Source organism: Solea senegalensis, linkage group LG10 (assembly GCF_019176455.1).
Source record: "Solea senegalensis isolate Sse05_10M linkage group LG10, IFAPA_SoseM_1, whole genome shotgun sequence".
NCBI lineage: Eukaryota > Metazoa > Chordata > Actinopteri > Pleuronectiformes > Soleidae > Solea > Solea senegalensis.
In genome coordinates this window covers 13,611,470-13,636,105 of record NC_058030.1, presented here as the reverse complement: position 1 = coordinate 13,636,105, position 24,636 = coordinate 13,611,470, and the positions used below count along the sequence as shown (strand labels likewise).

Here is a 24,636-nt window from a genome sequence, read left to right as displayed (position 1 = left end):
AAAACTGATTGCACAGTGTAATGTGATAGAAATGGTTTGTCGTGGAAAACTGCACATCAATATACAGCACATTTTGCGAATCCAAAACACCCAATATCTACACATTGAAAACAGGAACAACTAGTAGAAAGTCACAGCGTGAAGTAACCCTTTATATATGCAACTAAAACGTCAATGTGGAGTAAATTCTCCTCTGTAATTTCTGTAGATTCCACATCTTGAAGCCAAAATGTTCTGTTTATTAAGCAACAATCAAAGGAAACATCTTCCCAGTCCTTCTTTTTTTCTTTTTTTTTTCTTAGCTGTCGAGCAGAGACCAAGCTGCTTTAGAATGAGCCAGAGCGGGAATGGAAAAATCCACAGCATTTAGGTAAAGCCATGTCATAAAGGCAACACTAATGAGCCAGAGGTTTTAAGAGAGGGAGAGGAGGAGAGAGGAAATTGTTTACATATGGATTTGAAAGCGCACAGGCATCACAGCGAGGTTGTGTATTTAATGAACCAAAGTGATCCCGGTGCACATGTCTCTTCACCCACACTTGTTTGTCCTTTATCTTAATTTTACTATTTTTGTCATACAAGTTAACACTTCACAGCTCAGTCATTAATCATGAAAAGGGTTCATGCAGGTTTTATCAAGTCAAAGCAACACTGATCGCCGAGCTTGTGCGCTGGTATTTTACAAGCATTAAAATATTCATCGTCCTCTATGAGCAGATGGTTTACTGCACCAACAACTACTAACAATATCTCACTTTTGGGAGACTACCCACACTTAGAGAGGTCTATTTTCTATCTCACCGTGGCTAATCTGCTGCTTAAACTCAGCAAATGCATGGATTGACCAGAGGCTATGAGGAAATGCATAATAGATAAATGTAGACAATTGCTGAGGACTACAACAAGTCTGATTGCTTTCTTTTCCTGAAGCAACATTAAATCATCCCCTAAGCCACATTAAACTCCATTCCCATTACAAGGATAATAGGATTGTAGTTTTAATGAGTGATGGGTCGTACCTGAAAGAAAACCCACAGACATTATAGATGTTTTTGGCTCATTCAGCTGCTTCATCATCACATAAAACGTAGCAACAGGGAGAAAACTAGGAGCATATAAATTATGACAATCGTTATATCCCAAAACCAAAAATACATTATTACAAGAGTGGAGCAGTGAATTTGCATTTTTTTTGCCAATTTATTGAGTGTTTTTATGAAGTGTTTTGCCAAACTTCCTACATTTTAGATCTTTGAATGTCCTCCTTTTGAAGCAGCTTTTGTTCCTGTCCATTAACGGAGTATTTGAAACTGAACTGAACATCTGCATGGAGTATTTTAACACATATATATGTTATTATTACATAATGCAGTATAGCACTGATGTGTAGCTATTTCATAAATCCTTGCGCGTTCTCTGACAAAATACTTAATTGGCAGCTCCTCAGTGTCACACACGGTATTTACTTTTTTTGCTATGTGTTGGCATTTTTAATGACACTTTTTATGTGATAGATAATTAACAAAGTTTGGTCCTAATTTGGATTTTGCCCGCTTAATCTCCTTTTATCCCCATCAGTATTGAGACCAAAGACACATTTGACATAATAACATTTAAGTCCCAACCTCAAAGTCACAAACCAAGTATAAAGATTATTTTGGAATGAATTAAGTCAGGGCAAAGACAACATCGTGTGTTGCTTTTGTTGATTGCACAACAATAGACTTCATTGAAACAATATATGATATTTAAATTTTTTTTTACAAACATTACAATTGCTAAAGTACTCGTAGTAAAAAAAATCTGTTTTCAGGGTACAGTAAGAGAAATAAAAAAACTTAACAATTACTTGCATGCTAATACTAATGAGAAGGCATTATAGGCAAACACCAAAAACAGTGATGAGCACTCGACTGCCTGCAGTTCTCTGAAATAAGCAAGTTTTAATGTTCAAGAGTAATGCTTAATTATCCATACATGCCCATTTACAAGCATATTGCCACAGGGCTCCAGTTTCACAACAGTCCCCAATCTAATAGAAGATAGCATTATTGCGTGCAGTCAGAATTATTCACTGCATTACCCACGATTCATAGCATGTATTAACACAAGCAATTTCATGCATATGGATACAGTGGGTCTTAGCAGGGGAGCTCCTGATTGCTCTGAAACTAATTTCACAATCATTAGTTTTGGTGGTGGTGTGAGTGACAGAGTGTATTTACCAGATTTCAGATTTTTGACGAGTTCCACAAGCTTTTTAGAGAAAGTTGTACATACAGAAGTCTGATCTTTGAAGAAACCACAGTGACTACACACTCGGCATCGTGGACATTTCCAAACTTTTCCTTTATGAACTCAAGGAGGACACACTATACACATGAATACGTTTTTTCACGTGGTGCAATGTCTGTCTATAAATTAGCTTTTTGTTGAATATCGTCCGTAAATACAGAGCCTAGAGCTCAAGATGCAGTTCCAACACAAAGCCACTTTAGCCTAGAGGTGAAGTTAATGAATCATGACCAAGTGCTGCATTTTATCCATATGTAACACAAGGAAATATTCTGTAAAGCTTCTGAATCAACTTAATGCTGTTATGGGCCGTTGTCCACAATAAACATGTAAATTTTGTTTATTGCATAGCAAATAAATCAGTGGCACAGAATCATAAATAAATCATAAACACGGCGAGTATTTGTACGCTGGCGTCAAAAAAACAACAGCACCAATGACACACACTTGACACACACTTGTACGTCAATGAAAATGTTTTTCATTTTTCAATGTGTCGGTCTATTTGACAGCAGACATTTTGAAAAGCACAGGTGCTGATGTGGCTTTGCAGCGTGAGCTTGAAAGTCAAGTCATTTCACTGTTTACCACTGTACACATTTTTCTGCTGTGACATGACAAGAAATGTCTTAAGGTCTAACAGTTGCATAGTTGCCTTTGGTGTTAGTGTATCACTGCATTGCCTTAGCTGTTGTAGTAATAAAAAGGAGACAGTAGGTGGCGATACACTATTTATATTAATAATGCACAGTGCATTTCAGCAAAGGTACCAGCTTGTGGATGTGTGCCTCACTTTTCATCAGACATATTCATATAACATATATTCTAAATAAAAATATTCACAGTCACAGGTAATAAGTAATGTACTGATGTTGTATTAACCAATTAGAGACCCATATTTTTAATTTATTTTAAATTGGGGGTTTCATGTTAAGACAAATCCCTTTATTTGTTGAATTTTTCAATCTGATAATAATACACTTTTAAAAGCTTGTGATAATATCTACTGTATTAATATCTGCTGGTGTCTTTTAGTTACGTTTACTGTCCTGATGATATTTAACCAAATTGCAAGTGGCATCGGTGCTTTGGTCTGTTATGCCACAATGGGAGAGGAAACACAAACATGGCAACCTTAATGAACCACTGATAAATCCATCAGAAATGAGCACACCTGCAAAACCTACACACATGCAGCCTGCTGTGAGATGGAAAAGAGCAAATAAACTGACAAAATGGAAGTTTAACTGTGAGGCGGCAGACAGAGAGGGGGATGGGACGATGTACCACCTCCATGGGTCTGAAGCCAGAGGGAGAGGATTTGAGGGTTCTTTGGTTCAGGCCACAGGGAGAAGTGAGGTCACTTGCTGCCCCAGATTTGGAAGTGCCACTGTCTGGGGACAGATTGATGGCTGCAAGCAACAGATAACAGCTTGTAGTGTGAAGGGAGATTAAAAAAAGAGGCAAAGATTGTAGGGAGAAGTGGACCCCACCCATGTGGGGCTGTGCTGAACAGTCACGTCAGATTCTAACACTGCAATTAGCTGCTGGGCCAATTACAGGTTTGTGGAGGGTAAATTAGATTTGTATCATACAACAGAATTACTGGAAAGCTATCATTCATCATAAGGAATGTTGTGTATGTTTATCGCACAACTGAGATCAAAACCGAATGTTGCTTTTATGACAATTAATCAGTTTCCTTACTCTTCAAATGTCACCATAGTCTGTTCACATACAAAAGACATAATTACTCCACTTGCTAGTCCATCCTTGTCTAAGTATTGTTGTGACAGCGGCACAGCTGATCGGGCCCCTTCCAACACATTCTGCTTGTTTCCCATGTAACCCATGAATGGTCCATCACAATGCCATTGTTATCCATCAGATTGTCCTCAGTCATTACTTATTCAGCCAGCCGTCACCACCTTTTGTCCAAAACCATTCTTCAGTCTTTCCCAAAGACCTTGTCTTGCCTGCTGTGGCCCATCTGCCCCCCGTCTGACACATACTGCAAAAGCCCATCATTCTCTCTCTCTCTCTCTCTCTCTCTCTCTCTCACACACATTCATGTGTGTGCATCCACACCAGCTGTCCATCTCATGTCCCCCGCCAGTAAAAGGTGCTGGAAAACCAGAAGAAAATCATGGAAAAAGTAGCCACAGCAGAGTGAACCCTTTGCAGCATTGACTTTATTTGAGCAGTGTGATTTACACTTAAATCCAACGAATGGCTGATGCAGACTGTGCAGCACAAAGTCTAGATACTGACTAGATCCTGCACTGACAACAGAATGACACGCAGAATTGTAATGTTAGGTAAAATGATGATATGTATAAGATAACCACGATCAGCTATTTCTTTTTGTTAAAGCATATGCAGCTGAGTTATGTACATTTAACTTAAAAGTAGAGCTGAAAAAAAGTGGTACATTCATTGACTCTGATAATCAACAATAACTTTCAAACACACAAAACTGTGTTTGAAAAGTTTTACCATTTTCTTTTCCTTCTATGTTTGTCAAAAAAAATTTAATTAATTAAACATATTGTAAAATTAAACGAGCTGAGTTCCACAGAGATATATAGTTTCTCAGGTGCCACTTGCCAGGATAGCTACAATATTTATTTAAGAAGAAGGAAGCAGGCAACCGTGCCAAATATTTGCTTAAAATAGTCAGCAGTCCATTGATGGAGGTTATAAATAAAGAGTAAAATGGCTAGTCCTGGACTGGGATATTTATTGCATGGGCACACTGTTGTTTACTGCAGGCAGCAGCTCGGGCTGCACTTATCAATAACACCATAAAAATCTCAATACCATGAATGCAAAGTCATGTCCCTCATCCATTTCTAGAAATATGTATCTGTGGTGAAATTAAATCACTTTTATGAGTGCATCAAAGCCATTACTCCTCTGTGGTTTCTATTCTTGGACACAGTAAATGCAAACGTTTGATCACTTTTCAGTGCTGACATATGTTTTATTACATTTTTTGGAAAATAATAATATGTAAATGTACAGAACAGGGTTAAAGCAAATAAAATTAATTGCAGGAAAGCATGAACATTAGAAGTGGCGGTACCGTTGAGCCACCACCAGTACCCAACCCCCATCAGTTTCCTTTTACCACAACATTTTCCATAAAGGATTTAAGCTTTTATTTGCATGACCATATGTCTTTACACAATAAATATGCTTGGTACTGCATTCTGGGAAATATCTGTTAGGGTGCAAAATTACCACTATCAGGATGTGGTGACTATTCTCCAGCCACATTCTTATGGCACTGAGATTGAAAGGTTCATAAAAACCCTGCTGCTACTGGTTTCTGGGGCACCATATATGCGATTTGTTTACCAAAACCACCTATTAAAAGAATGTTCACTTTTGGTCATGCATAAGTGTGTTGCAAAAGCTGACAAATGCCTATTTCTTTGTGTCATGTTGTTTTATGCAATTTTTGTCATTCAAGGTTACAATAACTGTTTAAATTCAATATTGAGATGAACTTTTGTTGTGAATATTTGACTCTTTGTTTCTAAGTTTCACTTTGTGGTTATTGGCAGAAATTGAATATATTACCCATAAGTATGTTTGTATATAAGTATACATGGGCAATTATGTCATTTGGCAAGGGTCTTGCTTATGGTGGTCACCATGTTACGATTCCAATGGACAAGAGTGATTATTTCATGCTTCTGAGTTCCGACACAAGTGAAAATAGGTAATCCTTTCTGGTCCAAGCAGGCCACCATTATTGTTGCAGTTTCAACACTTGATGTCACCATTTCTTACACACTGGACCTGTAATAGCTAGTGTACCTAATAATATCGTGAAATGTAATATCATGAAATAAAAGCTTGGATAATCAGCACTCACTATGTGTTCACTCCCCACCAGAAATAAACATCACCCTCTCTAAAATATAAAATAGTTGTCTTCTCTGATAAATTGTATTTATTAGTGAGGGTGATTTCATGAATGTATTTTTAGATGACATTTGATTTTGTTAAACCTCAGATAAAAAACAAACAAAAAAAACACTGAAACAGATTATCTGATTCTACAAAACAACCCTAACTTTTACATAAATGCTTCATCAACCAAAGTCAGAATATTTGTCATACAGCTGTTTTTGAAATGGCTGGTTATTGTGGTAAATGCATCAGCACAAATGTGTCGTTGACAGCTTTGGGGCTGATGTTTAAACTGATTGACTGTTTGCATCAGTAAAAACGGGGCAGAGGCATTTCTCTTAACTGTGTTTAGTTAGTGGTGGTTTGCGACGTGTGGAAAAGTCAAGCTAAGCTGTACCTGTTGCTTGATTCAGGTGGAGGACATAGCAGCAGCAGGAGGAGGAGGAGGAGACAGACAGTCTTGCTGCTTCTGTAGCTGCTGGAGCTGCTTCTCCTCTTCGAAACACATACTACTTGAACGGAGGGAACCTGCGACGCAAGCCGCCGCCGCCGCTGCTGCAGCTTAGCTGAGCCCCGGCATCCGTCTGCTGCGGGAGTTTAGCGCGCTAAGCTAACAGCCAGCAGACTGAAGTCGTTATCACAGGAAGAAGAGACTGTATAGTTTTGGACGCCGGGCTAAAACAAGAAGACTGTGGCGATTTGATTTAGTTTCAGTCTTTAAAATGTCTATATTACCGTTCACTCCTCCTATAGTGAAGAGGCTCCTTGGCTGGAAGAAAGGGGAGCAGAACGGACAAGAGGAGAAATGGTGCGAAAAGGCTGTGAAAAGTCTCGTGAAGAAGTTGAAAAAGACGGGACAACTGGACGAGTTGGAGAAAGCCATCACGACACAGAATGTCAACACAAAATGCATAACTATTCCCAGGTAATAAACACACTGGCTAGCTTCCTCGTAGCTAACTCGGCTAGCAAGCGGCTAGCACGCTTGACAGCTAGTTATTAGCCCGTTGCCATGGGTAGTTAGCTTGAATAAAATAAGGAGATAACGCGGACTAACACAGGTTGGTAACCAGTAACTGTCGAGACAGTTTTATTTTCACACAGTCAAATAAAGTATAGCAGTGTTTATTTTTTAATTGTACCGTTAATTGTGTTTTAGCTGTCACAATACAAACAGTCCGACACAGTAACCAGGGCCAACACGTCACCCACTGTTTCTCCTAAATATTTTCACTATGTTGCGTAAAAAGGTCACAGTTTGTTGGTATTTTTTTGTCAGTCTGAAAAATACTGATATGACCACCTGTCACGTTGATCTGTGTCAGCCAGCGGTGCTGCACAAAGACGTGTAAGCACAAACATAAAGTCCGTTATGTCCAGTGTGTTTTCTGCTCAGGGATCATAATCGGGGCGACCTGCGCTCCGCAGGCTACGGGAAACTAACTGTTATACCTGTGAAGGAATGTGCTGTAGTAGGCATGGGACGATATTAACCTTTCTTGTCACTCTTGTCCTGATTAATGTAGTTGCAATTCACGATATCATTGCGACAGTTTAATTCGAAGAAGTGCACACATTTAATAAACGCGTCCAGATACAGTGGAAGCAGGTGAACTAATTAGAAGTTGACCACTATTGGCTTTTCTGTAGCCGATGCCACCTTTAAAAGTCCAAGCAGTCATGGTAATTATTTAATAATAAATAATAATATTATAAAACAAATGTATAACATCAACTTCATTAATCTGCTGCCTGATTAATCTTTCTACCCGTAGAAGTAACGGTAATATTGTCCGAAAAACACTTACAAAATGTTTTAATATTACTAAAACATGTAACTAAGGATATGAATTTAGTGAACATTTTAAACTTAGAAACAAAAACTATAATCTTAAATAATCTTGTTTTAAATCACAAGGTCCTGGAATGAGTGGGAAGAGGCAGGCTCCCCCTTGTGGTACTAAAATAAATAACTTGGATGTTATGTTGAGCTGGACAGCATTTTCATATTAAAGACTCTTAACTCACTCACTCACTCACTTACTCACTCATCTTCTACCACTTTGTCTTCCACATGAGGGTCACAGGGAGAGCTGGTGCCAAACCCAGCTGACATAGGGTGAAAGTTAGGGGGTACACCCAGGACAGGTCACCAGTCCATCACAGGGCCACTTAGAGACAAACAAACAATCATCCACTCTCACAATCACACCTATGGTCAATTTAGAGTGTCCAATTGAACTGATCCACAAACCTGCTTGTTTTTGGACTGTGGGAGGAACCAGGAGAACCCAGAGGAAACCCACGTCCACGCGGGGAGAACATGCAAACTTCATTAAAGACTCTTCCTATTCACAATTATTCCGATAATGTAAATTCACGACAGTTGTCCAGGCAAGTTTCACCTGCTGACCTGTGAGCCTGTTTGGTCAGGCAGTTTGGTCAGGCAGGACTGTGACTCATAGAGGATGTTTAGACTGGAGTGTGTGTACTGTGGTAAAGATGGGGCATGTATTCAGTGTGGGACTCCCCATGTTTGATAGCCATCTGTCTAACGTAGTCAGCATAGTTTGTCTGAAACATGAGTTGTGTGTGATGCAAGACATGTGCGCCCATATAGTTGTACCCTCATTGGTGTGAATGAGTCATCAAATGTAATTCGATTGATTCTAAAATAGGGACAGCACACATTAAGTATACTCAAATGTCAATGTGGCCAGAGAATAATTTTCATCCGTAGTGCTTGGGGAGGTCAATATAACTCAAACACACAAATATGCACAGGAATAAAAAAAAGAAAAGAAAAAACTCAACACAGTTACACATATACAGCTACAAACAAACACAAAATGACAACAGAAACAATAATGTAAAGTGCCTTTCAGATATGCATTGTCCACACTGTTCTACAATGTGCTGCTGCCTCTGAACAACCTAGCACTACATAGTTGCCTCTAACGGTGGCTCCTGAGGTTTGAGACGCAGCATCGGATAGTCTTGTGAATATTAGTAATAATTTAGTGGTGGTATGGCAACTCCATTTAGGGGTTTACACATTATACAGTTAATCCTGAAGGTTTTTTTTAAGATATCAAAACTTGTATTTCATAAAAATGTTTCAGCAGTGTTGGGAGAACATTTCCTTGTCTGATATTTTTGTCTAATATTGATGATTTTGGGCTGAAAAGTATTGTGTAGTCAGTTATTCACCAACAGATGCCTCCATTATTAGACATACTAAGACATAGGTATACTTGGATTCTTATCTCAACCAGTTCCGGCCTGATGTGACAATGTAACTTTAAATGAAATTAAGCTATTTAACTTGTACTCAGCCAGGAACACATCATGATACATTTTGTTTTGATTGGCAGAGTCGCTCTCCACTTTTCCTTTTATCATATGGATGTATGTCTCGCCATCTTTTCTTCCAACATAAAGTAATAAGGCAGGTCAAATCCTGCTTGTACTGGTGACGTAGATGCTTGAATACACCTTTTTGAATATTTTTTGTTTTCTTCTTCCCTATGTTTTTTCTCATATTTAATCGGGCAGCTTTTAAGATTCATTGCTAATAAAACTGCAAGTCCTTGTCATTGAGTGCGGAGAAGTCAAGACATGGGTGGTAACCTTCATTAAGATGTTTCTCAGTTCTTGGGAATGTGCTCAAGGCTCTAGGGAGGATGTGGGTCACTGTTTAACTTGTGGTTCAATCTCAGTGGAGGTAGGTAAGAGAGTAAGAGCATAACATCTGTCTTGTTATACAGAGATTCAGTGAATTGGTAATAAAGTGGGCCCTCCTTACGCTGCACTTTTATCACATCCTCTGTTGTGGCTTCCGGAGACAGGAGTTGTTAGCATTTAAAAGTGGTAAATGCAGGCCTTAGGTGCTTAAACCCAGAGTGGACTTGGCCAGCAGGAAATGATGTACTAATATATGTGCATTGTGTTGGCTAAGAGCAGATCAATTGCCTGTCTTCTTTGTAAGGTATAGAGGGATTTATATGACTATCGAACAAATCAGAAACCCTACACTCATGGTGTATGATTGTATATATTTTGAGAAATTAGTGGACATAGTGTTTAATTCTACATACTAGAATTTGAATAACTGGCTGTTGTCATTTTGTAAAATTGTAGTAATATAAGAAAGTGAGGATTTTTGTTTAAACTTAATTTGATTGAGGATAACATGCAACACTTGCATAAATGTGTGTATATATATATATATATATATATATATATATATATGTGTGTGTATATATATATAAATCTTGGCCACAGTATTGGATTGGTGATGAGATGCTAATGAATCCCTGGCTTTTAGCTATGCAGTTGTTGTTTAATCTGTCTTGAATGAGATGGTTGCTGTAGTCAAAATCTGTGTTGGAGTGGTCAACATGTCAGAGTCACAAATTATGGTGATGGGGAGCATTCTTGTCCTGTCCCCAGAGGCTTAGAAACGCCAACTTCAGCAGCAACAGATACACACTATGCAGGAGGCAGTTCTAGAAAAAGTGTGTAAAAGTTGATGTTTGTTGATAAAAGAAATTACAAAATGGTAGAAAACTAAGTACTCAGCGACAAAAGGCATAAGATGACCGCATTTTAGGTGATTTGCACTCTCGTAAAATGAGATTATATTCACCTAACACCTAATAAGCTAGACAAACCATTTGATTCAGTCCAGCAATCTTTGCTCACATTTAAAAGATTACATAGCCATGACTATGTGTTTGATTAAAAAAACAAAATTGTTATTTCTTCAGTTCCATCTGAGACTAAAGCAGTTAACAGTAAATGAATTGGCTTAGCACTGAAATCACCTTAATAAGATGTTTGGTGGTCGCCTTAAAACTAGTGCCAAGTTTGCTTAACTTGTTTTCTTGAACCCAAGTCCTCTCTGACATACTTCAGAGGGCCAAGCCATGGTAAAGAATGAGAACCATATGTTTCTTGTCTGACAGCTTAACAAAGAGCTGAACTGTTGTCGAGTTCAACTGGGAAAAAGCCGTCACCAGGTTAGACTATATGTGAAGGGAGAGGTCAAGGATGTGTTACAGTCCTTCCTTTCCTTTTTTAGTCATTTGAGTTTCATGGCAACATGTGGTTTATGGCCATACACTTCAAAGGTATATAAACACTGTAAATATGAGTTTTCATCACTTGTCCTAACAGCTGTCTTTTTATAAATCCATTCGTTGCTTTATAGTAGGACAACATCATCATCAGTTCAAACAGATGATGTTTCTTTTTCCGATGTTGCTCTGTGGGAAGGACTGAGGCAGTGGTTGACATATGTCACTGCATACTTAAATACTTAAATAAATTCAGTATATGCAAAGAAAAGCAAACATTGTGTATAAACTGGCCCGACAGTAAAATGCTGTGGTGTTGGGCCCTATATTAATGTCAAATTTCTTTCTTTTCTTTTTTTCAAATTAGGTAATAGTGTATATTTACATAGTTTTTATCCTACGCATTAAGGACATGATTCAGTAATGGTGAGGACACGTATCAAAGCAACAGTGATTACATGTAATCTTGCATAATTCAGGTCTCTTTGATGGTATCTTTCAGATCTTTAGATGGGCGTCTCCAGGTTTCCACTAGGAAAGGTCTCCCTCATGTGATCTACTGCCGCTTGTGGTGCTGGCCAGATCTACAGTCCCACCATGAGTTGAGAGCAGTCGACCACTGTGACTTTGCTTTCCATACCAAGAAGGATGAAGTCTGCGTCAACCCCTACCACTACCAGAGAGTGGAGACGCCAAGTGAGTGCAGTTAGTTGATATGTGATCCAGATTGCTGTATTCACAATAGCACTTTTGATATGAGGGGTACAGAACTGAACATATCTGTAATTTGTGTATCTGTGTGTCTGTAGTTTTGCCACCTGTCCTAGTACCACGGCACACGGATATCCCTGCAGTGTTCCCACCATTGGATGACTACAGCCCATCCATTCCTGAGAACACAAACTTCCCCGCTGGCATTGAGCCTCAGAGTAATTATATTCCTGGTGAGAAAAACTATACCAAAGTATCCCTGAATCCAGTATATTATTGTTATTATTGTTGTTCCCGCTGGACAGACAAACGCTGTTAGTATTGGGATCTTTACCTCTAATGATTCAACACAAATCCATCATTTCACGAACAACTCTTTGTTCGAGGTATTGTAAAATACTATTTATAAAACTTGAAAGCTGACAGTAAAGATTGTGTTTTACAGAAACTCCCCCACCAGGGTATCTGAGTGAGGATGGTGAGACTAATGATCACCAGGTCAACCACAGCATGGACACCAGTGAGACACATTTCAAGCTCATACTGTTCTAAATATGCCTGATGGAAACCATGATCCAGTCCTTTATTATTGCTCTGTTTCAGGTTCACCCAGCCTGTCGCCCAATCCCGTGTCACCTGCAAACAGTAATCTCGGTAAGCAAGACAACATTATGTGTGGCCCTATTCAACATTACTTGAAGCATAGCTGAAATCTCTGTAAGTCTGGATCATCATTTGATCATGGACTTGACAACTCATCAGCTTACTGTTTTTGTCATTTTTATTAGTTTACTGTAAAAAGTCAGTAAACCAAAAACCTGCTGCAGTCTTTGTGAAGGTGCTTTTCATTCAATATCAGTAATATATGAGCCTTAGCCTCCGGGTAGTAATACAGTGAGTGAGGTATGAATGAAGTATCTGTCTCTGGTCTGCCCTTGTCAGGCAGGCCAGCTACAGATGGCACAAGATAATGCAATAATAATAAAATGCATTTGCACGGTTATTCAATCTGTGTGGAAAGCCACCAGCAGGTTATTGGTATAAAAAAAGTACATGCACGTCATGTCCCAGCCATTCGTGGCTGGGGCCATGAGGATCATAGTATGAGCTGTGAAAGAGAAAAATCAAAGGGAACAAAATCAGCAATGTACATCTTTTAAAATGGTTGAATAAATTGGTTAAATGGTTGTTTGATCACAAAGTACTTCCCATGAACTTTGTGCCACCTGTTGCTTATCTTGGTGACCTTACTCCCAATATTCACTTTACAGCAGTCAATGGAAACATGGAGATATAGTCAATGTGTTTTTTCTGACAGAATCTTTGAAAATTTGGTTACATTTTTTCAAAAAAATTTTAATTAATCTTAATCTCACTTCCCTTTCCGTGCTCACACAGGCTTACAACCTGTGACATACTGTGAATCTGCCTTCTGGTGCTCAATCTCCTACTATGAACTGAACCAACGCGTTGGAGAGACCTTCCATGCCTCCCAGCCCTCCCTCACTGTAGATGGGTTCACAGACCCTTCCAACTCTGAGCGCTTCTGTCTGGGCTTGCTGTCCAATGTCAACCGCAACTCAGCGGTAGAGCTCACACGCAGACATATAGGTACTAGTTTCCTTTCACAGGTATCACATAAGCCGTGTTGCAGTTTGGGCTCTATTTTTGCATGTGACATAATCAGGTGGTTACTGTGCCACTGAGTGACAGTCTTTGTTCTCCCCATTCCAGGGCGGGGCGTCCGGTTGTACTACATTGGGGGCGAAGTGTTTGCAGAGTGTCTCAGTGACAGTGCCATCTTTGTCCAAAGTCCCAACTGCAATCAGCGCTACGGCTGGCATCCTGCCACTGTCTGCAAAATACCCCCAGGTGAGCATGTGAAGACGTGTATAAAAACGTGTAGTAATCAGACACAAGGCTCTTGATGACCCACCAACATTAAGAATAACAAATATTTCGTTTGTTAGGCTGCAACTTGAAGATCTTCAACAACCAGGAGTTTGCTGCTCTGCTTGCCCAGTCAGTCAACCAGGGCTTTGAGGCCGTCTATCAGCTCACTAGGATGTGTACCATCCGCATGAGTTTTGTCAAGGGATGGGGAGCTGAGTATAGGTAAATATTTTTTAAAAATGAAGCAGTTTACTGTTGAATTTATTGATTGTATTTATAACACATACTGTTTAGTAAATGCATTACATTGACATCTAATATTTACATGTTGTTGACTGATTATGTGTCAACATATAAACAGTTAAAGGCTTAAAAATGACAAAGGGTGCTGAACAAAGCACTGTAAAAATGTCAAATAGTGTTTTTAGACAGATAAAAATATATTTTAAAGGTACAGTGTGTCAGAATTAGTGACATCTGTTGGTGAGACTGCAGATTGCAATACACGGAGCATTCCTCCTCTCCTTTTCCAAGTGTGCCAAGTAACTTGTGACAGCTGGTGGATTTGACCTAACAGAAAAGATGTAAACACTTTCTCAAAACTCTCCACTCGTTTACTTTACTTGATCATTTTTTCCTCTCACTTTGTTAGTTTGTGCATTGGTTTTATGTTGTTGCTGTAGAAGCATGGCAGTGCAAGATGGCAGCCTCCTTAATGTAAAGCCCTTGTCTAAAGTACAAATAAAAGGCCTTTTTCTGACACTACAAAAACCAAACACTTGAAACTTGAAATAGTCGCAAATTCATCAGAGAACTTGTTTTAATTATTAAAAACAACAACAACAAAAACAATTCATGATTAAAACAACAACCATTTAATTGATTATAAAGTTGGTTGGCGATTAATTTAATTTAATTGTTGCTGCCTTAATACAAGCATAAGTATTTCTTAGAGAAGTAAGAAAATGTACAGGGGCCTTGGTGTTTAAGGTCAAGATAAGGAACGGCAGGATGAAGAGTTGCTGCACATGGAAAATAGAAGCTTTGAAAATGAAAAAGAGGGTGATGGTGCAGCTGTGATTGGGGCAAGAAAGGGCTGAGTAACGGCGAAGAATGCAGCAGGCATGCACTGGTATAGGAGACATGGAGCGGAAGATGAACTCATTCACTCAGACACCCTTTGCAAGGGGATTCCCACTGGACAGTGAGCAGTGCGTGTCATATTTCTGGCACCAAAAACATCTCTTGAATGACTTCACAGCTAGCAGAGCGGCCTTTGCTATTTATACTCATCAAACTAAAAACAGTAGATTGCATCTTTGCCGTGACTTTATTTATTTTATATGAACAATGCGATATCTCAAAGTCAGTAAAATGTAAAAACAAACTGATGCCATTCTACTTCTCTGTGCCCTGCAGACGTCAGACAGTGACCAGCACCCCCTGTTGGATAGAGCTGCATCTCAATGGCCCTTTGCAATGGCTGGACAAGGTCCTGACTCAGATGGGCTCTCCCAGTATCCACTGCTCCAGTGTGTCGTAGGAGCGGACCCTCGTCCCAGCCACACACTTAAATACAAACCATATAGGAAAACTCAATCATCTGTCACTGATCGTAAAGAAAGACACCATCCTTCTTTTAACTCTCCTCCCTTGCCTTTAACATTTCACCTCACATGTATAGCACTTTCATCAGAACCACGCAAGTGTTCCCCTTTTTGGACATTCTTTTGTGCCCATATGTACATCATCCAACCACAGGGTAAATCATAGCAGTTTCCAAAACAAGAACCATATTTTCTTCACAGTTCATTCATTGAGACATCATGTCTGTGCTTAGTGTTGTTAGTTTTTTATAAAGCTATAAGAGCAGATTGGACTGTTTGTCTGCCAAGTTTTATCTTGGCTATCAGGTATGTGTTTCAAAACATTTGATTCTATGAATTATGAACATCTACCATCACTGGTATGTCATGGTCCCAGAAGCACTTTTTATCAGCACTGAATTGGGAGGTTTATTTATCGAATGAACCACGCTTTGATGGAACACATTTATTAGTCATTATCTTTAGTGATTAAATAACGTAATATCAAGTACAAGGTACTTGCCCATATGATTTATCTGTATTAATGAAAGCATCAATTATCTGACCATTTAATTGGTATTTTATCTATTTTTAAACAAAATATAGACATCAGCAGCATTGTTTCTTGAGAAAAATCCCTTGTAAGGAAACTATTTTGCTCAATGAAAGAGACATTTTATAAGTTATTTTTGCATACTGTCCTGCATGGGAATATATTTTTATTATTGCCTCAGTATAATTGTATATAAATATTTATAGCTTGTGATTTCTTGTCATGCATTGCTTGAATCAGTGGACCTGACTGACTTCTGCCATGAGCAGATTTACAGAGACTTTTTCTTGAATGACCCTAAATATGGCCTGGTCAAAGGATTTTTTTGGGTGTAATACATAGGATTACAGCACCAGTGATTAGTGGTATTTCATATGAAGTACATATGATATACAGTACGGATGTTTGTAGTGGACTGATTGAATTTATGAACTGTGTGATTTTGGTTTTGAAGGGTATGTGGTAGCATTGACGGTGGTGATGACAATGTGAGGACATGAATTCATACAACCAACTGTTGGTCAGTAGTTCACTATGCTCCTTGTGGATAAATGATGCACTTCACTGTAATTGTTGTTGAATGGTTTAGTTCTTGTGGTATTTTACTCGTCTTTTAAATACTGTACATTACATGAACATTGCAACAATATAAGGCATGTGTAATTATGCTTGCTCTTGCTGGTCATTCTCCTAGAAGCCACAAAGTTAATCCTGCATTTACTTAGAAAGTACACATGACTGAATCACCATGTTATCTATTTTAAACATCACATGGTGCTTAACTGAAACACTATGGACTACAATGCATTATGTAGTTGGTAGACCTGTATCAGTACTTGTTCTCCATGAAGTTCTCAGCTGACAGTTTTCTGTTAATTCTTATGTACGTGTTAATTTAATGTTGCTTAATATTTGTGTACCTTTATCTGTGAACAATGAATAAACTAACTGGGAATTAAAAGCCAATTGCTTGTTAATACCCAGTGGCTGGAAAAAACGTACAATCTAGTATCACTCTACTGTAATAAATCCATAGTGATATAAAAGCAACGATCACAGTTGTGGTTTGTGATGGTTATTTTTGTTGAACGGAATAGTTCTTTTTTTTTTGCTTGTAACAGACTTTGCTTGGTGCCTACAAGCCTGTAGGGGCAATATTATGAACCATTGTTACTTCAGTTGGTCAGGGTTTAGCAATGTAATGCTATATGATCAGAGAAGGACCAGGTCTTTCAGGTATATTCCAAGATGACAATGTCAGGATTTATCTTGGTCAAATAGTTCAGGGAGCATCAGTCATCATTGTCACACATGTATTGAACACCACATAGTCAAGACCTCAACCCCATTAAGAATATTTGGGATGTTGAAACATAAATACAAGATCTTGGCAAAACAATGCAACTGTGGACTGAAATACATGTTGTGACAATGCAAAAGTGTATCAAAACAATGCTAAGATGAATGTGTGCCAGAATCTAGCAAAAGGTGGTTCAAAAATATTTGAATGTGACTTTTTTTCCCCCAAGCAGCATCATAACAGAAGTACGGCAGCACACGTGGCACTGATCTGTATATTTTTATATGAATGACTTTACCTGTTTTTAGTAATATTCACACTAAAGCAGGACAAATAAAATCACAAGTTTTTATGTTAATTCAACAGAATTGACATTATAGATAAGGCACACATCACTTAAAAATATATGTGACAACTGTACCTAAAGGATAAAAACATAAATCAGTTTAATTTTATGATTTCCTCCTGCAACACCAACATGTGTCGAGATTCATTTCAGGGAGTAAAGCAAAAATGATAGCACCCAACTATGGTCTGGCCCACTTGCATTCTTTCCTGACCCAAGGATTTTCATCTGCGTCTCACCATACACAAGTATTGCATGAATTTTAACAATTAATGTTATTATGTCTATGTCTACAGTCCCATCTGCAAGCATTTGCACTGTCCAAGTGCAAGAGTCAGGGGAAAGTTATCTGGATCTTGTGGGTGGGAGTCCCAGGAGAGGACGAGGATCAGAACGGGTTTTAGCTTTCTTCACCCGATGACAACCCATCTATCTCATCTACATCTCCACCGATGGCCATCCAAAATGCTTTAGCGACCTACAAATGACATTTAGTAAATATAAATAATGTGATTAAGCATGATCATAATCATCAACACAGTTGAATGAGCAAAAGCTGAAGGATTCTGACTGAAGTGCTAATTTTATCACCAACAATGTTCTTAGGACATCTTTATTACACATAGTTAATATAACTAATGATACTAATTAATGTGATAAAATGTTATTATCAGCATAGACAGACTATTTTAAGGAAACATTCTCTGACAACACTAATATTTATTTTATCTACAATGGCCCCCACTAAGATCAATATCCCTTTCAACAATGTTACGCAAGGTGTCCTAATTCAGAGGTGCAAACATTCAAATGAAATGCGTAATATTGGAGAGAGTGTAGTGGCTTACCTTCTCTGCATGAACTTTTCTCTGCTCATGTGGTAATGAAGAAGCTTTTTCTGCAGGTCAAAAGAGACTGTGTAAGTTTTAAAAATCAAAACTCATGCTGGTGCAAAAAACTTTTTGTATTTCTTTTCCTTTAACCTTTCATCTCTTTTAACTTAGTAAAGAGGCGTTCAAAGTTATCCACATCTGCATCTCCAGCTGTCAGATTAGCGAGTTCCTGAATGTCTAAGTCTGTCATTGCATCTGAGAAAACAAAACAATTACATATTAACATGTACTGCTTTACACAGTATCTCCAAGGAATATAGTGTTCATTAGCAACAACAAAACAAGAATGAAATGTGCTATGAGAAGTAAGAAATTACTTGTCAAAAACAAGCTGTTCACTTACCGACTGCTGTGTCTTCTCGTGTGCATGTGTTTGTACTAGTTTCTGTTTGATTGCCCTCATTAACGAGTGTGCCCTCTACTGGCGAGCTGGAAGACTAGCACAGAAAAGGAGTTGGGGCTTAGCCTGCCTCCATGAAAACTGATACATTTAGAATGAAAATTGGAATTTAGAATCTAAGCTATATGATGCTCCAAGTGAACAAACAACAGAAAAGCTCTGTACTTCTGGTTCTTGGCAGCTGCGTGGATTGTTGTGCCTGGATGCCACCAAACTACTCATCAGACCAAAACCCTGATTGTGTCCTGTGTAACATAGATACAAACATCCATGTGACTTACAAAAAGACAATGAAATCATCTTACAATGCAATTGACAACGGTATTGTGATTTTATCTCACCATCCTTCATCTCCACACTGGACCACACGTTTGCATTCAGAGCCTGAACAATTCTCTTCACTCCAGTGGATTCTGGAAAGTCATCTGATTAAAGACATGAAGACAAATAAGTGCAAAAGTATTAAGTACTATTATATTAACTACAGAACTACAAACCTCCACCAAGGGCACTCTATCTCCCTTTCTAAAGAAATATTTGTGTTGAAATGTTGAAATCACCACTATCTCACCAGGTTTACAATTTTTTTAATTGAATAAACCAAAATCGGATCTGAAATGTAAATATAAGCAGTCAGTGTTGCTGTAATTTAGTCTTCCCTATAAAACGCACCGTCTTCATCTGGCAGCTCCTGTGGATTGAGCTCCACCAGCTCAAAGGTGTGAGCCAAACACCACTGCTGTGCTTCATGTCTGCCGACCCCTAGAATATGAACAACATTTCCAAAGTTGATATGATACAATATAGTTCTGTGCTTTCTATAAGCCATGTGTCACCCTGCAGTGCTGGAGAACGCACCATTTTCACTGACTTGGTCACACACCAGGATGAGAACCTCTGGAGCAAGATCTTCCACCACTGATATCCAAGGGTGAAGCTTTTCCAAACCATCCTTCTGTAAACACCAAGTAAACATGATAAACATCATTTACATGCACCAGTTGACAACTCTCATACATAAGACTTGAGTCACGTACCACTGAACTGTCAAAATAAGCGATGAAAGCCTGAGTGGACTGTGCAATCTCTGACGACATTTGGAAAGTGCTCGGTACGACACAGAGCCTGACATCCGCTGTATAGTATTTATTATTGATTTCCCAGGGATACCAGACCACCGTATCTTCTTGCTTGGTCGGCTCCGGCAAAGTCTTCGTACTGAGGATCTCTGAGGCAAAGACACATTTGTTATCAATAAAGATGTGACGTTAGGCTCCGTAGCTAAGTCTGCCCAAGTAGCTTGATTTAGAGCCTTAGTCTGACTGTTTTCAAAACAACTACGTACACTTCACCGGCTGGACTGACAGCTTTACACAGACCTGTTACCCGTCACCTACACCAGTGACAGTCTTTGCGATTAAGTGTTAGCATTTAGCCGAATCGTGCCACTTAATCTTTGCTTACTTACGTTTAATTAGATCCTCTTCTTTAAAACCACTGTCACAGCTGGTGACGAGCACACAGGGAATAGTCATCTCTGTAGTTTCTTCTGTATCGGACATTTTAAATAATATGTAAGAAAAAAATCCTAGTAACAAGCTAGCTTAGCGCGACAATAACCAACTTGTCGACCTTTCAACTCTGCCTGGGACGGTCACTTCCGGTGCAAAATTTCGCAGATTGTTTTTTTTTTTAGCTGTGTCTCAATCCAGGGTCTGTTGTTTTAAAAACGTTTTTCTACATATGTGTATTTATTTTATCCGATTATTTCAACACAATTCTAGAGCGTTTAGAGTGAACGCAGCCTTTTCCCCGAGGCTTGTCCTTCAGGCGAAGTCGTAGCTCCTTTAAACGCTGCAGAAAATAGACACAAGAGCGTTGTTTAGGATATCAAATGAATAAGAAAAACGTGAGTCCATTTTCCTTACCCAGTCACACTGAATAATTTGCAGGAGGGAGCAGAGGGTGTCTGTCTGCCTGCCTGACAGTCCGAACTCGGGGCAAAAATTTAACCGGTAGCTGGACTTTTGTTGTCATGACTACGTGTAGCTAACAGTTGGTAGATATTGGATACAAATCGTAATAATGCCATCGTTGCACATGCTAAATTATTTTTGTTAAAATCTGTATGCCGAAAAAATTGCCAAAATGCTTAAAAGTGAAAATAATTTAGGAGCAATTTTAGTTCAGGTAAGATAATGTAAGAGTTTTTAACTTCCTTAGCAAATACTTAAATACTATAGGTTTGCTCTTAATTTGTTCGACTGAAGCTAAATGTTTAATTGGATCAATTTACTGTTTATTGCATTATGACCAAAGTAGTTAAATGTCACATATATTGTAAACATTCCTCTAACAGAAGACATGAGTTTAGCTACATCAGCCACTATGTAAGAGAACTAGATTAGTTGAGGTTGAAGTCATGATTCTCCACATCACATTTAAATCACAGGTTCAGGATGATTTGAGAGAACTCAGATATAGCTTTCAGAAAATCACTGTCAGTGCCAGAGCAACAACACTGGACATTCAAACCCTGGACAATGTCATCACCAAGGCAGAGAGAAATATCAGGGTGAGAATGTTTAATGCACAACAGTACACACTGATAACATCAAAAAAGGAAAGACAAGTTGTCTAACGCAGTTGGACAGAGTTGCACAGAGGATTATTTCAAAGCATTAACTGCACAGGTGCTGGTTCTTCCAAGTATTGAAGGCACACAGAAAATGTCTGAGCAGATTCCCAAATGGTATGTGTCTTTTTTATTCTATTTTATTTTTTAGTAAATTTCTCTGTCCTGAACTATATCACTGGCAGATTAAAAAAGAAAATAGGTTGAGAAATGTGTATAGTCTGGTGATCAAATTTTGTGACCTTGAAAAAAAAACTGTCCACAGGAAACCTGTTCAGGACTGTCTCCCAGTCCTGCATCTACAAGGAGAAGATCTGCGACACACTGTACCGAGGAAAAAGGTAGATAACCATTCACAAATGTATAGTCTATTTAACAATATATATAAATATACAAAGTGCACTATCAACAAAAGGTAAATTAGCTCAACTGTTCTTTAGTTTTAGGCAATGTGTGACAGAGCACAACTCAAATACTTTTTATTTATAAATAGAAAAAAATAAATCTGTAGCACCCCTATGCTTAGTAGACAATAGCCACTTGTCAGTTTAGGGTGTACATGTCGCTAAAACTAATGCAGCTGTGCTATGAATCCTATCTTTGTGGTGTTTTTGGACAAATCTGGCAAATGACATTTCTGGTCATTTTGGAGGCGGAAGGTTTTTGTACTGTTGAATTATATTGTGTGATTAATTACATATATATTAATATCAATGAAGGTAGGCTAAGTAACAAATGGCTCTCTGTTTACTGTAAGACAATCCAACACCACCACAAACTGCCTCCTGCATAATGATCATACAGTTGAACCAGCACTTCTCCAAGAGGTTTTATTGCAACATTTGTGGAGGTCAGGATTTTAGTTTTAGGCAGAAATTAATTTCAGAAGACATACTCAATAAACATTCATCTGAGTGTATATATATACATATATATATATGTATGTATATATATATATATATATATATTTATGTACACTATATCTGTAATATTGTGATTTCTGATATTTCATTTCTAAGATAATTAAGCGTTGTAACCTTTTTTCTCTGTCCTATCCAGCCCAAGCCGACATTATCCATGCGCTTGCTGTGCAGTCCTGCTCACCCAAAGCACAGAGCTATAATGTACCAGAAATGTGAGATATTGCTCCCTGATGTCCACAAAAAGGGCACAAATGCAGTAAGTAATTTCACAATGAATGTAGGTTAATTTTTAGCTGTAAATTGGCATTTGAGATTAAATAAAATGTATTAAAATTACTTACATTTGGCCACCTGTAATATAATCTCTGCCATGATACATATTACCACACCTACCACGCTTTTGCTTACTAAATGCTTACCAGAAGTAAACAGTTACTGATGGAACAAGCTATATCTGTGATATTTCTTAGTTATGAAGCAGATTTTCTCATCACATTTCACTCTTATTGCTGAAGACATCAGTCAGTGCATGAAGTCTTAAACTAGAAACATAATAATGTTTTCCTCCAGCTATTTTTGGTGCATTTTGTAGATATTGATTCTAACATACAGCCTCTACCTCAGGAAAGATTTGATTAGGATGTATTGCAAGAGGTTGGGGTACAGATTTGCTATCATGCTTGATACTTCCTCCTGTAATCCCCACATTAGAGATGTTTTGTTGGAGTGAGAAATGATGGCACAGGTTCAGTAAAAGATTCTTCAAGTCTCATGTTCAGAGGAACAGTGACATAAAGGTCACTGGCATTAGCGATGACAGACAACACAAAACAAATGAATCTTTGCAAAGGTCGGCACTAGTTTTAGATATATTTCACAGTCTTTCCTTTCCATTATGTTTTTGGGAATCTTTACCCCACATGAGAAATAGAGGCCAAAATTGTCACTCTGATATAGGAGAGGTAGAAGAACTGGCTGCAGAAAGCGGAAAGCAGCAGATTGCAGCACATCAGCATTCTTCTAAAGAAACAAGCGCCTGATTGCTGTGCTATGGGCTACTGGTTTACAGCTGTCTCAGGACAGAAGTAGGTACCTGGTCCAGCATGCCAATAAGACAGCCGTAGCCTCCCCAACTGCTAACCACTGGCTCTCTGCCTGCTGCCTCCACCTGCATCTCAGACCAGCTATTCTCCAATCCACACACATGCCAGGGAATGAGCTTTTGCATTTTAGCAATTTTACAAAAGGTGCCACCTTTTCCCAACCCCATCTGTAACAGATGTGTGCCTTTGAGGGGAGATTCTCCCAGCACATGGCTACTACCTTTGGTCTGTCAAAGAGCTCAGTGGTCTGAAGACAATGGAGGAGGGGACATTAGGTGACAAATCTGGAAGCAAAAACTTTGTGTTTTATGAATGGCACACTGAATGAAACCTGAACAAAAGGTTGAGGGTTTTCTAAAATGCATCTTTCAGTTACTCTTAAATGTGGGTGCTAAACCCATCTTCAATTTAGAAATGATGATATAGTACTGTGTTTATTGTTTTAACATCAATCTTTAATCTTGGCTTGATGTAAATAATTGTTACAGGAAGTGGATTACAGTTATAATAAAGACAGAAAATATATTCTTGTTATCATGTGTCTCATTATTCTTATTCCACTGGAAAGATTTCATCTTGTGTTGCCACATCAGCTTTATTCTGATTGATAGTCACTCTCAGTTTAAAAGTAACAACACATTACATTTTAATGTGCTCCAGCTCCCATTCTTAGACAGTTTAAGACATTTAACTTATGAAACTAGGGCCAATCTTCTACTGTGTCCAACGACTTTTTATGGATGGACAAGTGTGGTAGCATTTGAGCTTTAGATTTTATGTGCAGTGGATGTAGTCACATTATAATAAGCTTTATAATGTTTGTTTCAGGCAAAACACCACAGAACAATCACTGGCCCTGCTAAGAAAATGAAAGCCTCAGGGCCAAGGAGCCATCACAACGTGAATATAACTGAGGAGGACAAAAGGACAGGTAAACAGACATTATGTCATCACTACTCTCGTATCTCCTACAGACTCTCTGTTCAGTGGCAAACTGGC

At 38.5% G+C, this 24,636-nt stretch overlaps 3 protein-coding genes across 3 annotated transcripts in view; 2 read left to right on the top strand and 1 right to left on the bottom strand.

Annotated features, from left to right (window-relative positions):
- The first annotated feature begins 6,348 nt into the window (after positions 1 to 6,348).
- Positions 6,349 to 17,087, top strand: smad3b (SMAD family member 3b). Its single transcript, XM_044036127.1, has 9 exons — positions 6,349 to 7,141; positions 11,797 to 11,990; positions 12,104 to 12,238; positions 12,451 to 12,525; positions 12,609 to 12,659; positions 13,404 to 13,616; positions 13,740 to 13,877; positions 13,976 to 14,120; positions 15,318 to 17,087. Exons 1-9 carry the CDS (start codon positions 6,939 to 6,941, stop codon positions 15,439 to 15,441), a joined length of 1,278 nt encoding a protein of 425 aa, XP_043892062.1. The 5' UTR covers positions 6,349 to 6,938; the 3' UTR covers positions 15,442 to 17,087.
- Positions 17,088 to 17,671: 584 nt separating this feature from the next.
- aagab (alpha and gamma adaptin binding protein) lies at positions 17,672 to 20,641 on the bottom strand. The gene is made up of 10 exons (XM_044036128.1): positions 20,445 to 20,641; positions 20,014 to 20,204; positions 19,835 to 19,931; positions 19,649 to 19,738; positions 19,318 to 19,401; positions 19,142 to 19,221; positions 18,920 to 19,013; positions 18,667 to 18,771; positions 18,532 to 18,581; positions 17,672 to 18,161 (listed from the first exon to the last, which is right to left on the bottom strand). Exons 1-10 carry the CDS (start codon positions 20,536 to 20,538, stop codon positions 18,084 to 18,086), a joined length of 963 nt encoding a protein of 320 aa, XP_043892063.1. The 5' UTR covers positions 20,539 to 20,641; the 3' UTR covers positions 17,672 to 18,083.
- A 456-nt stretch (positions 20,642 to 21,097) lies between these two features.
- Positions 21,098 to 24,636, top strand: part of iqch (IQ motif containing H) — a gene marked incomplete at its 5' end in the record, with an annotated part of 34,973 nt that continues 31,434 nt past the window's right edge. Inside the window, 6 exon segments of the mRNA XM_044036069.1 lie at positions 21,098 to 21,166; positions 21,429 to 21,551; positions 21,631 to 21,728; positions 21,877 to 21,952; positions 22,671 to 22,790; positions 24,466 to 24,568. Coding sequence (XP_043892004.1) covers positions 21,098 to 21,166; positions 21,429 to 21,551; positions 21,631 to 21,728; positions 21,877 to 21,952; positions 22,671 to 22,790; positions 24,466 to 24,568 — 589 coding nt within the window.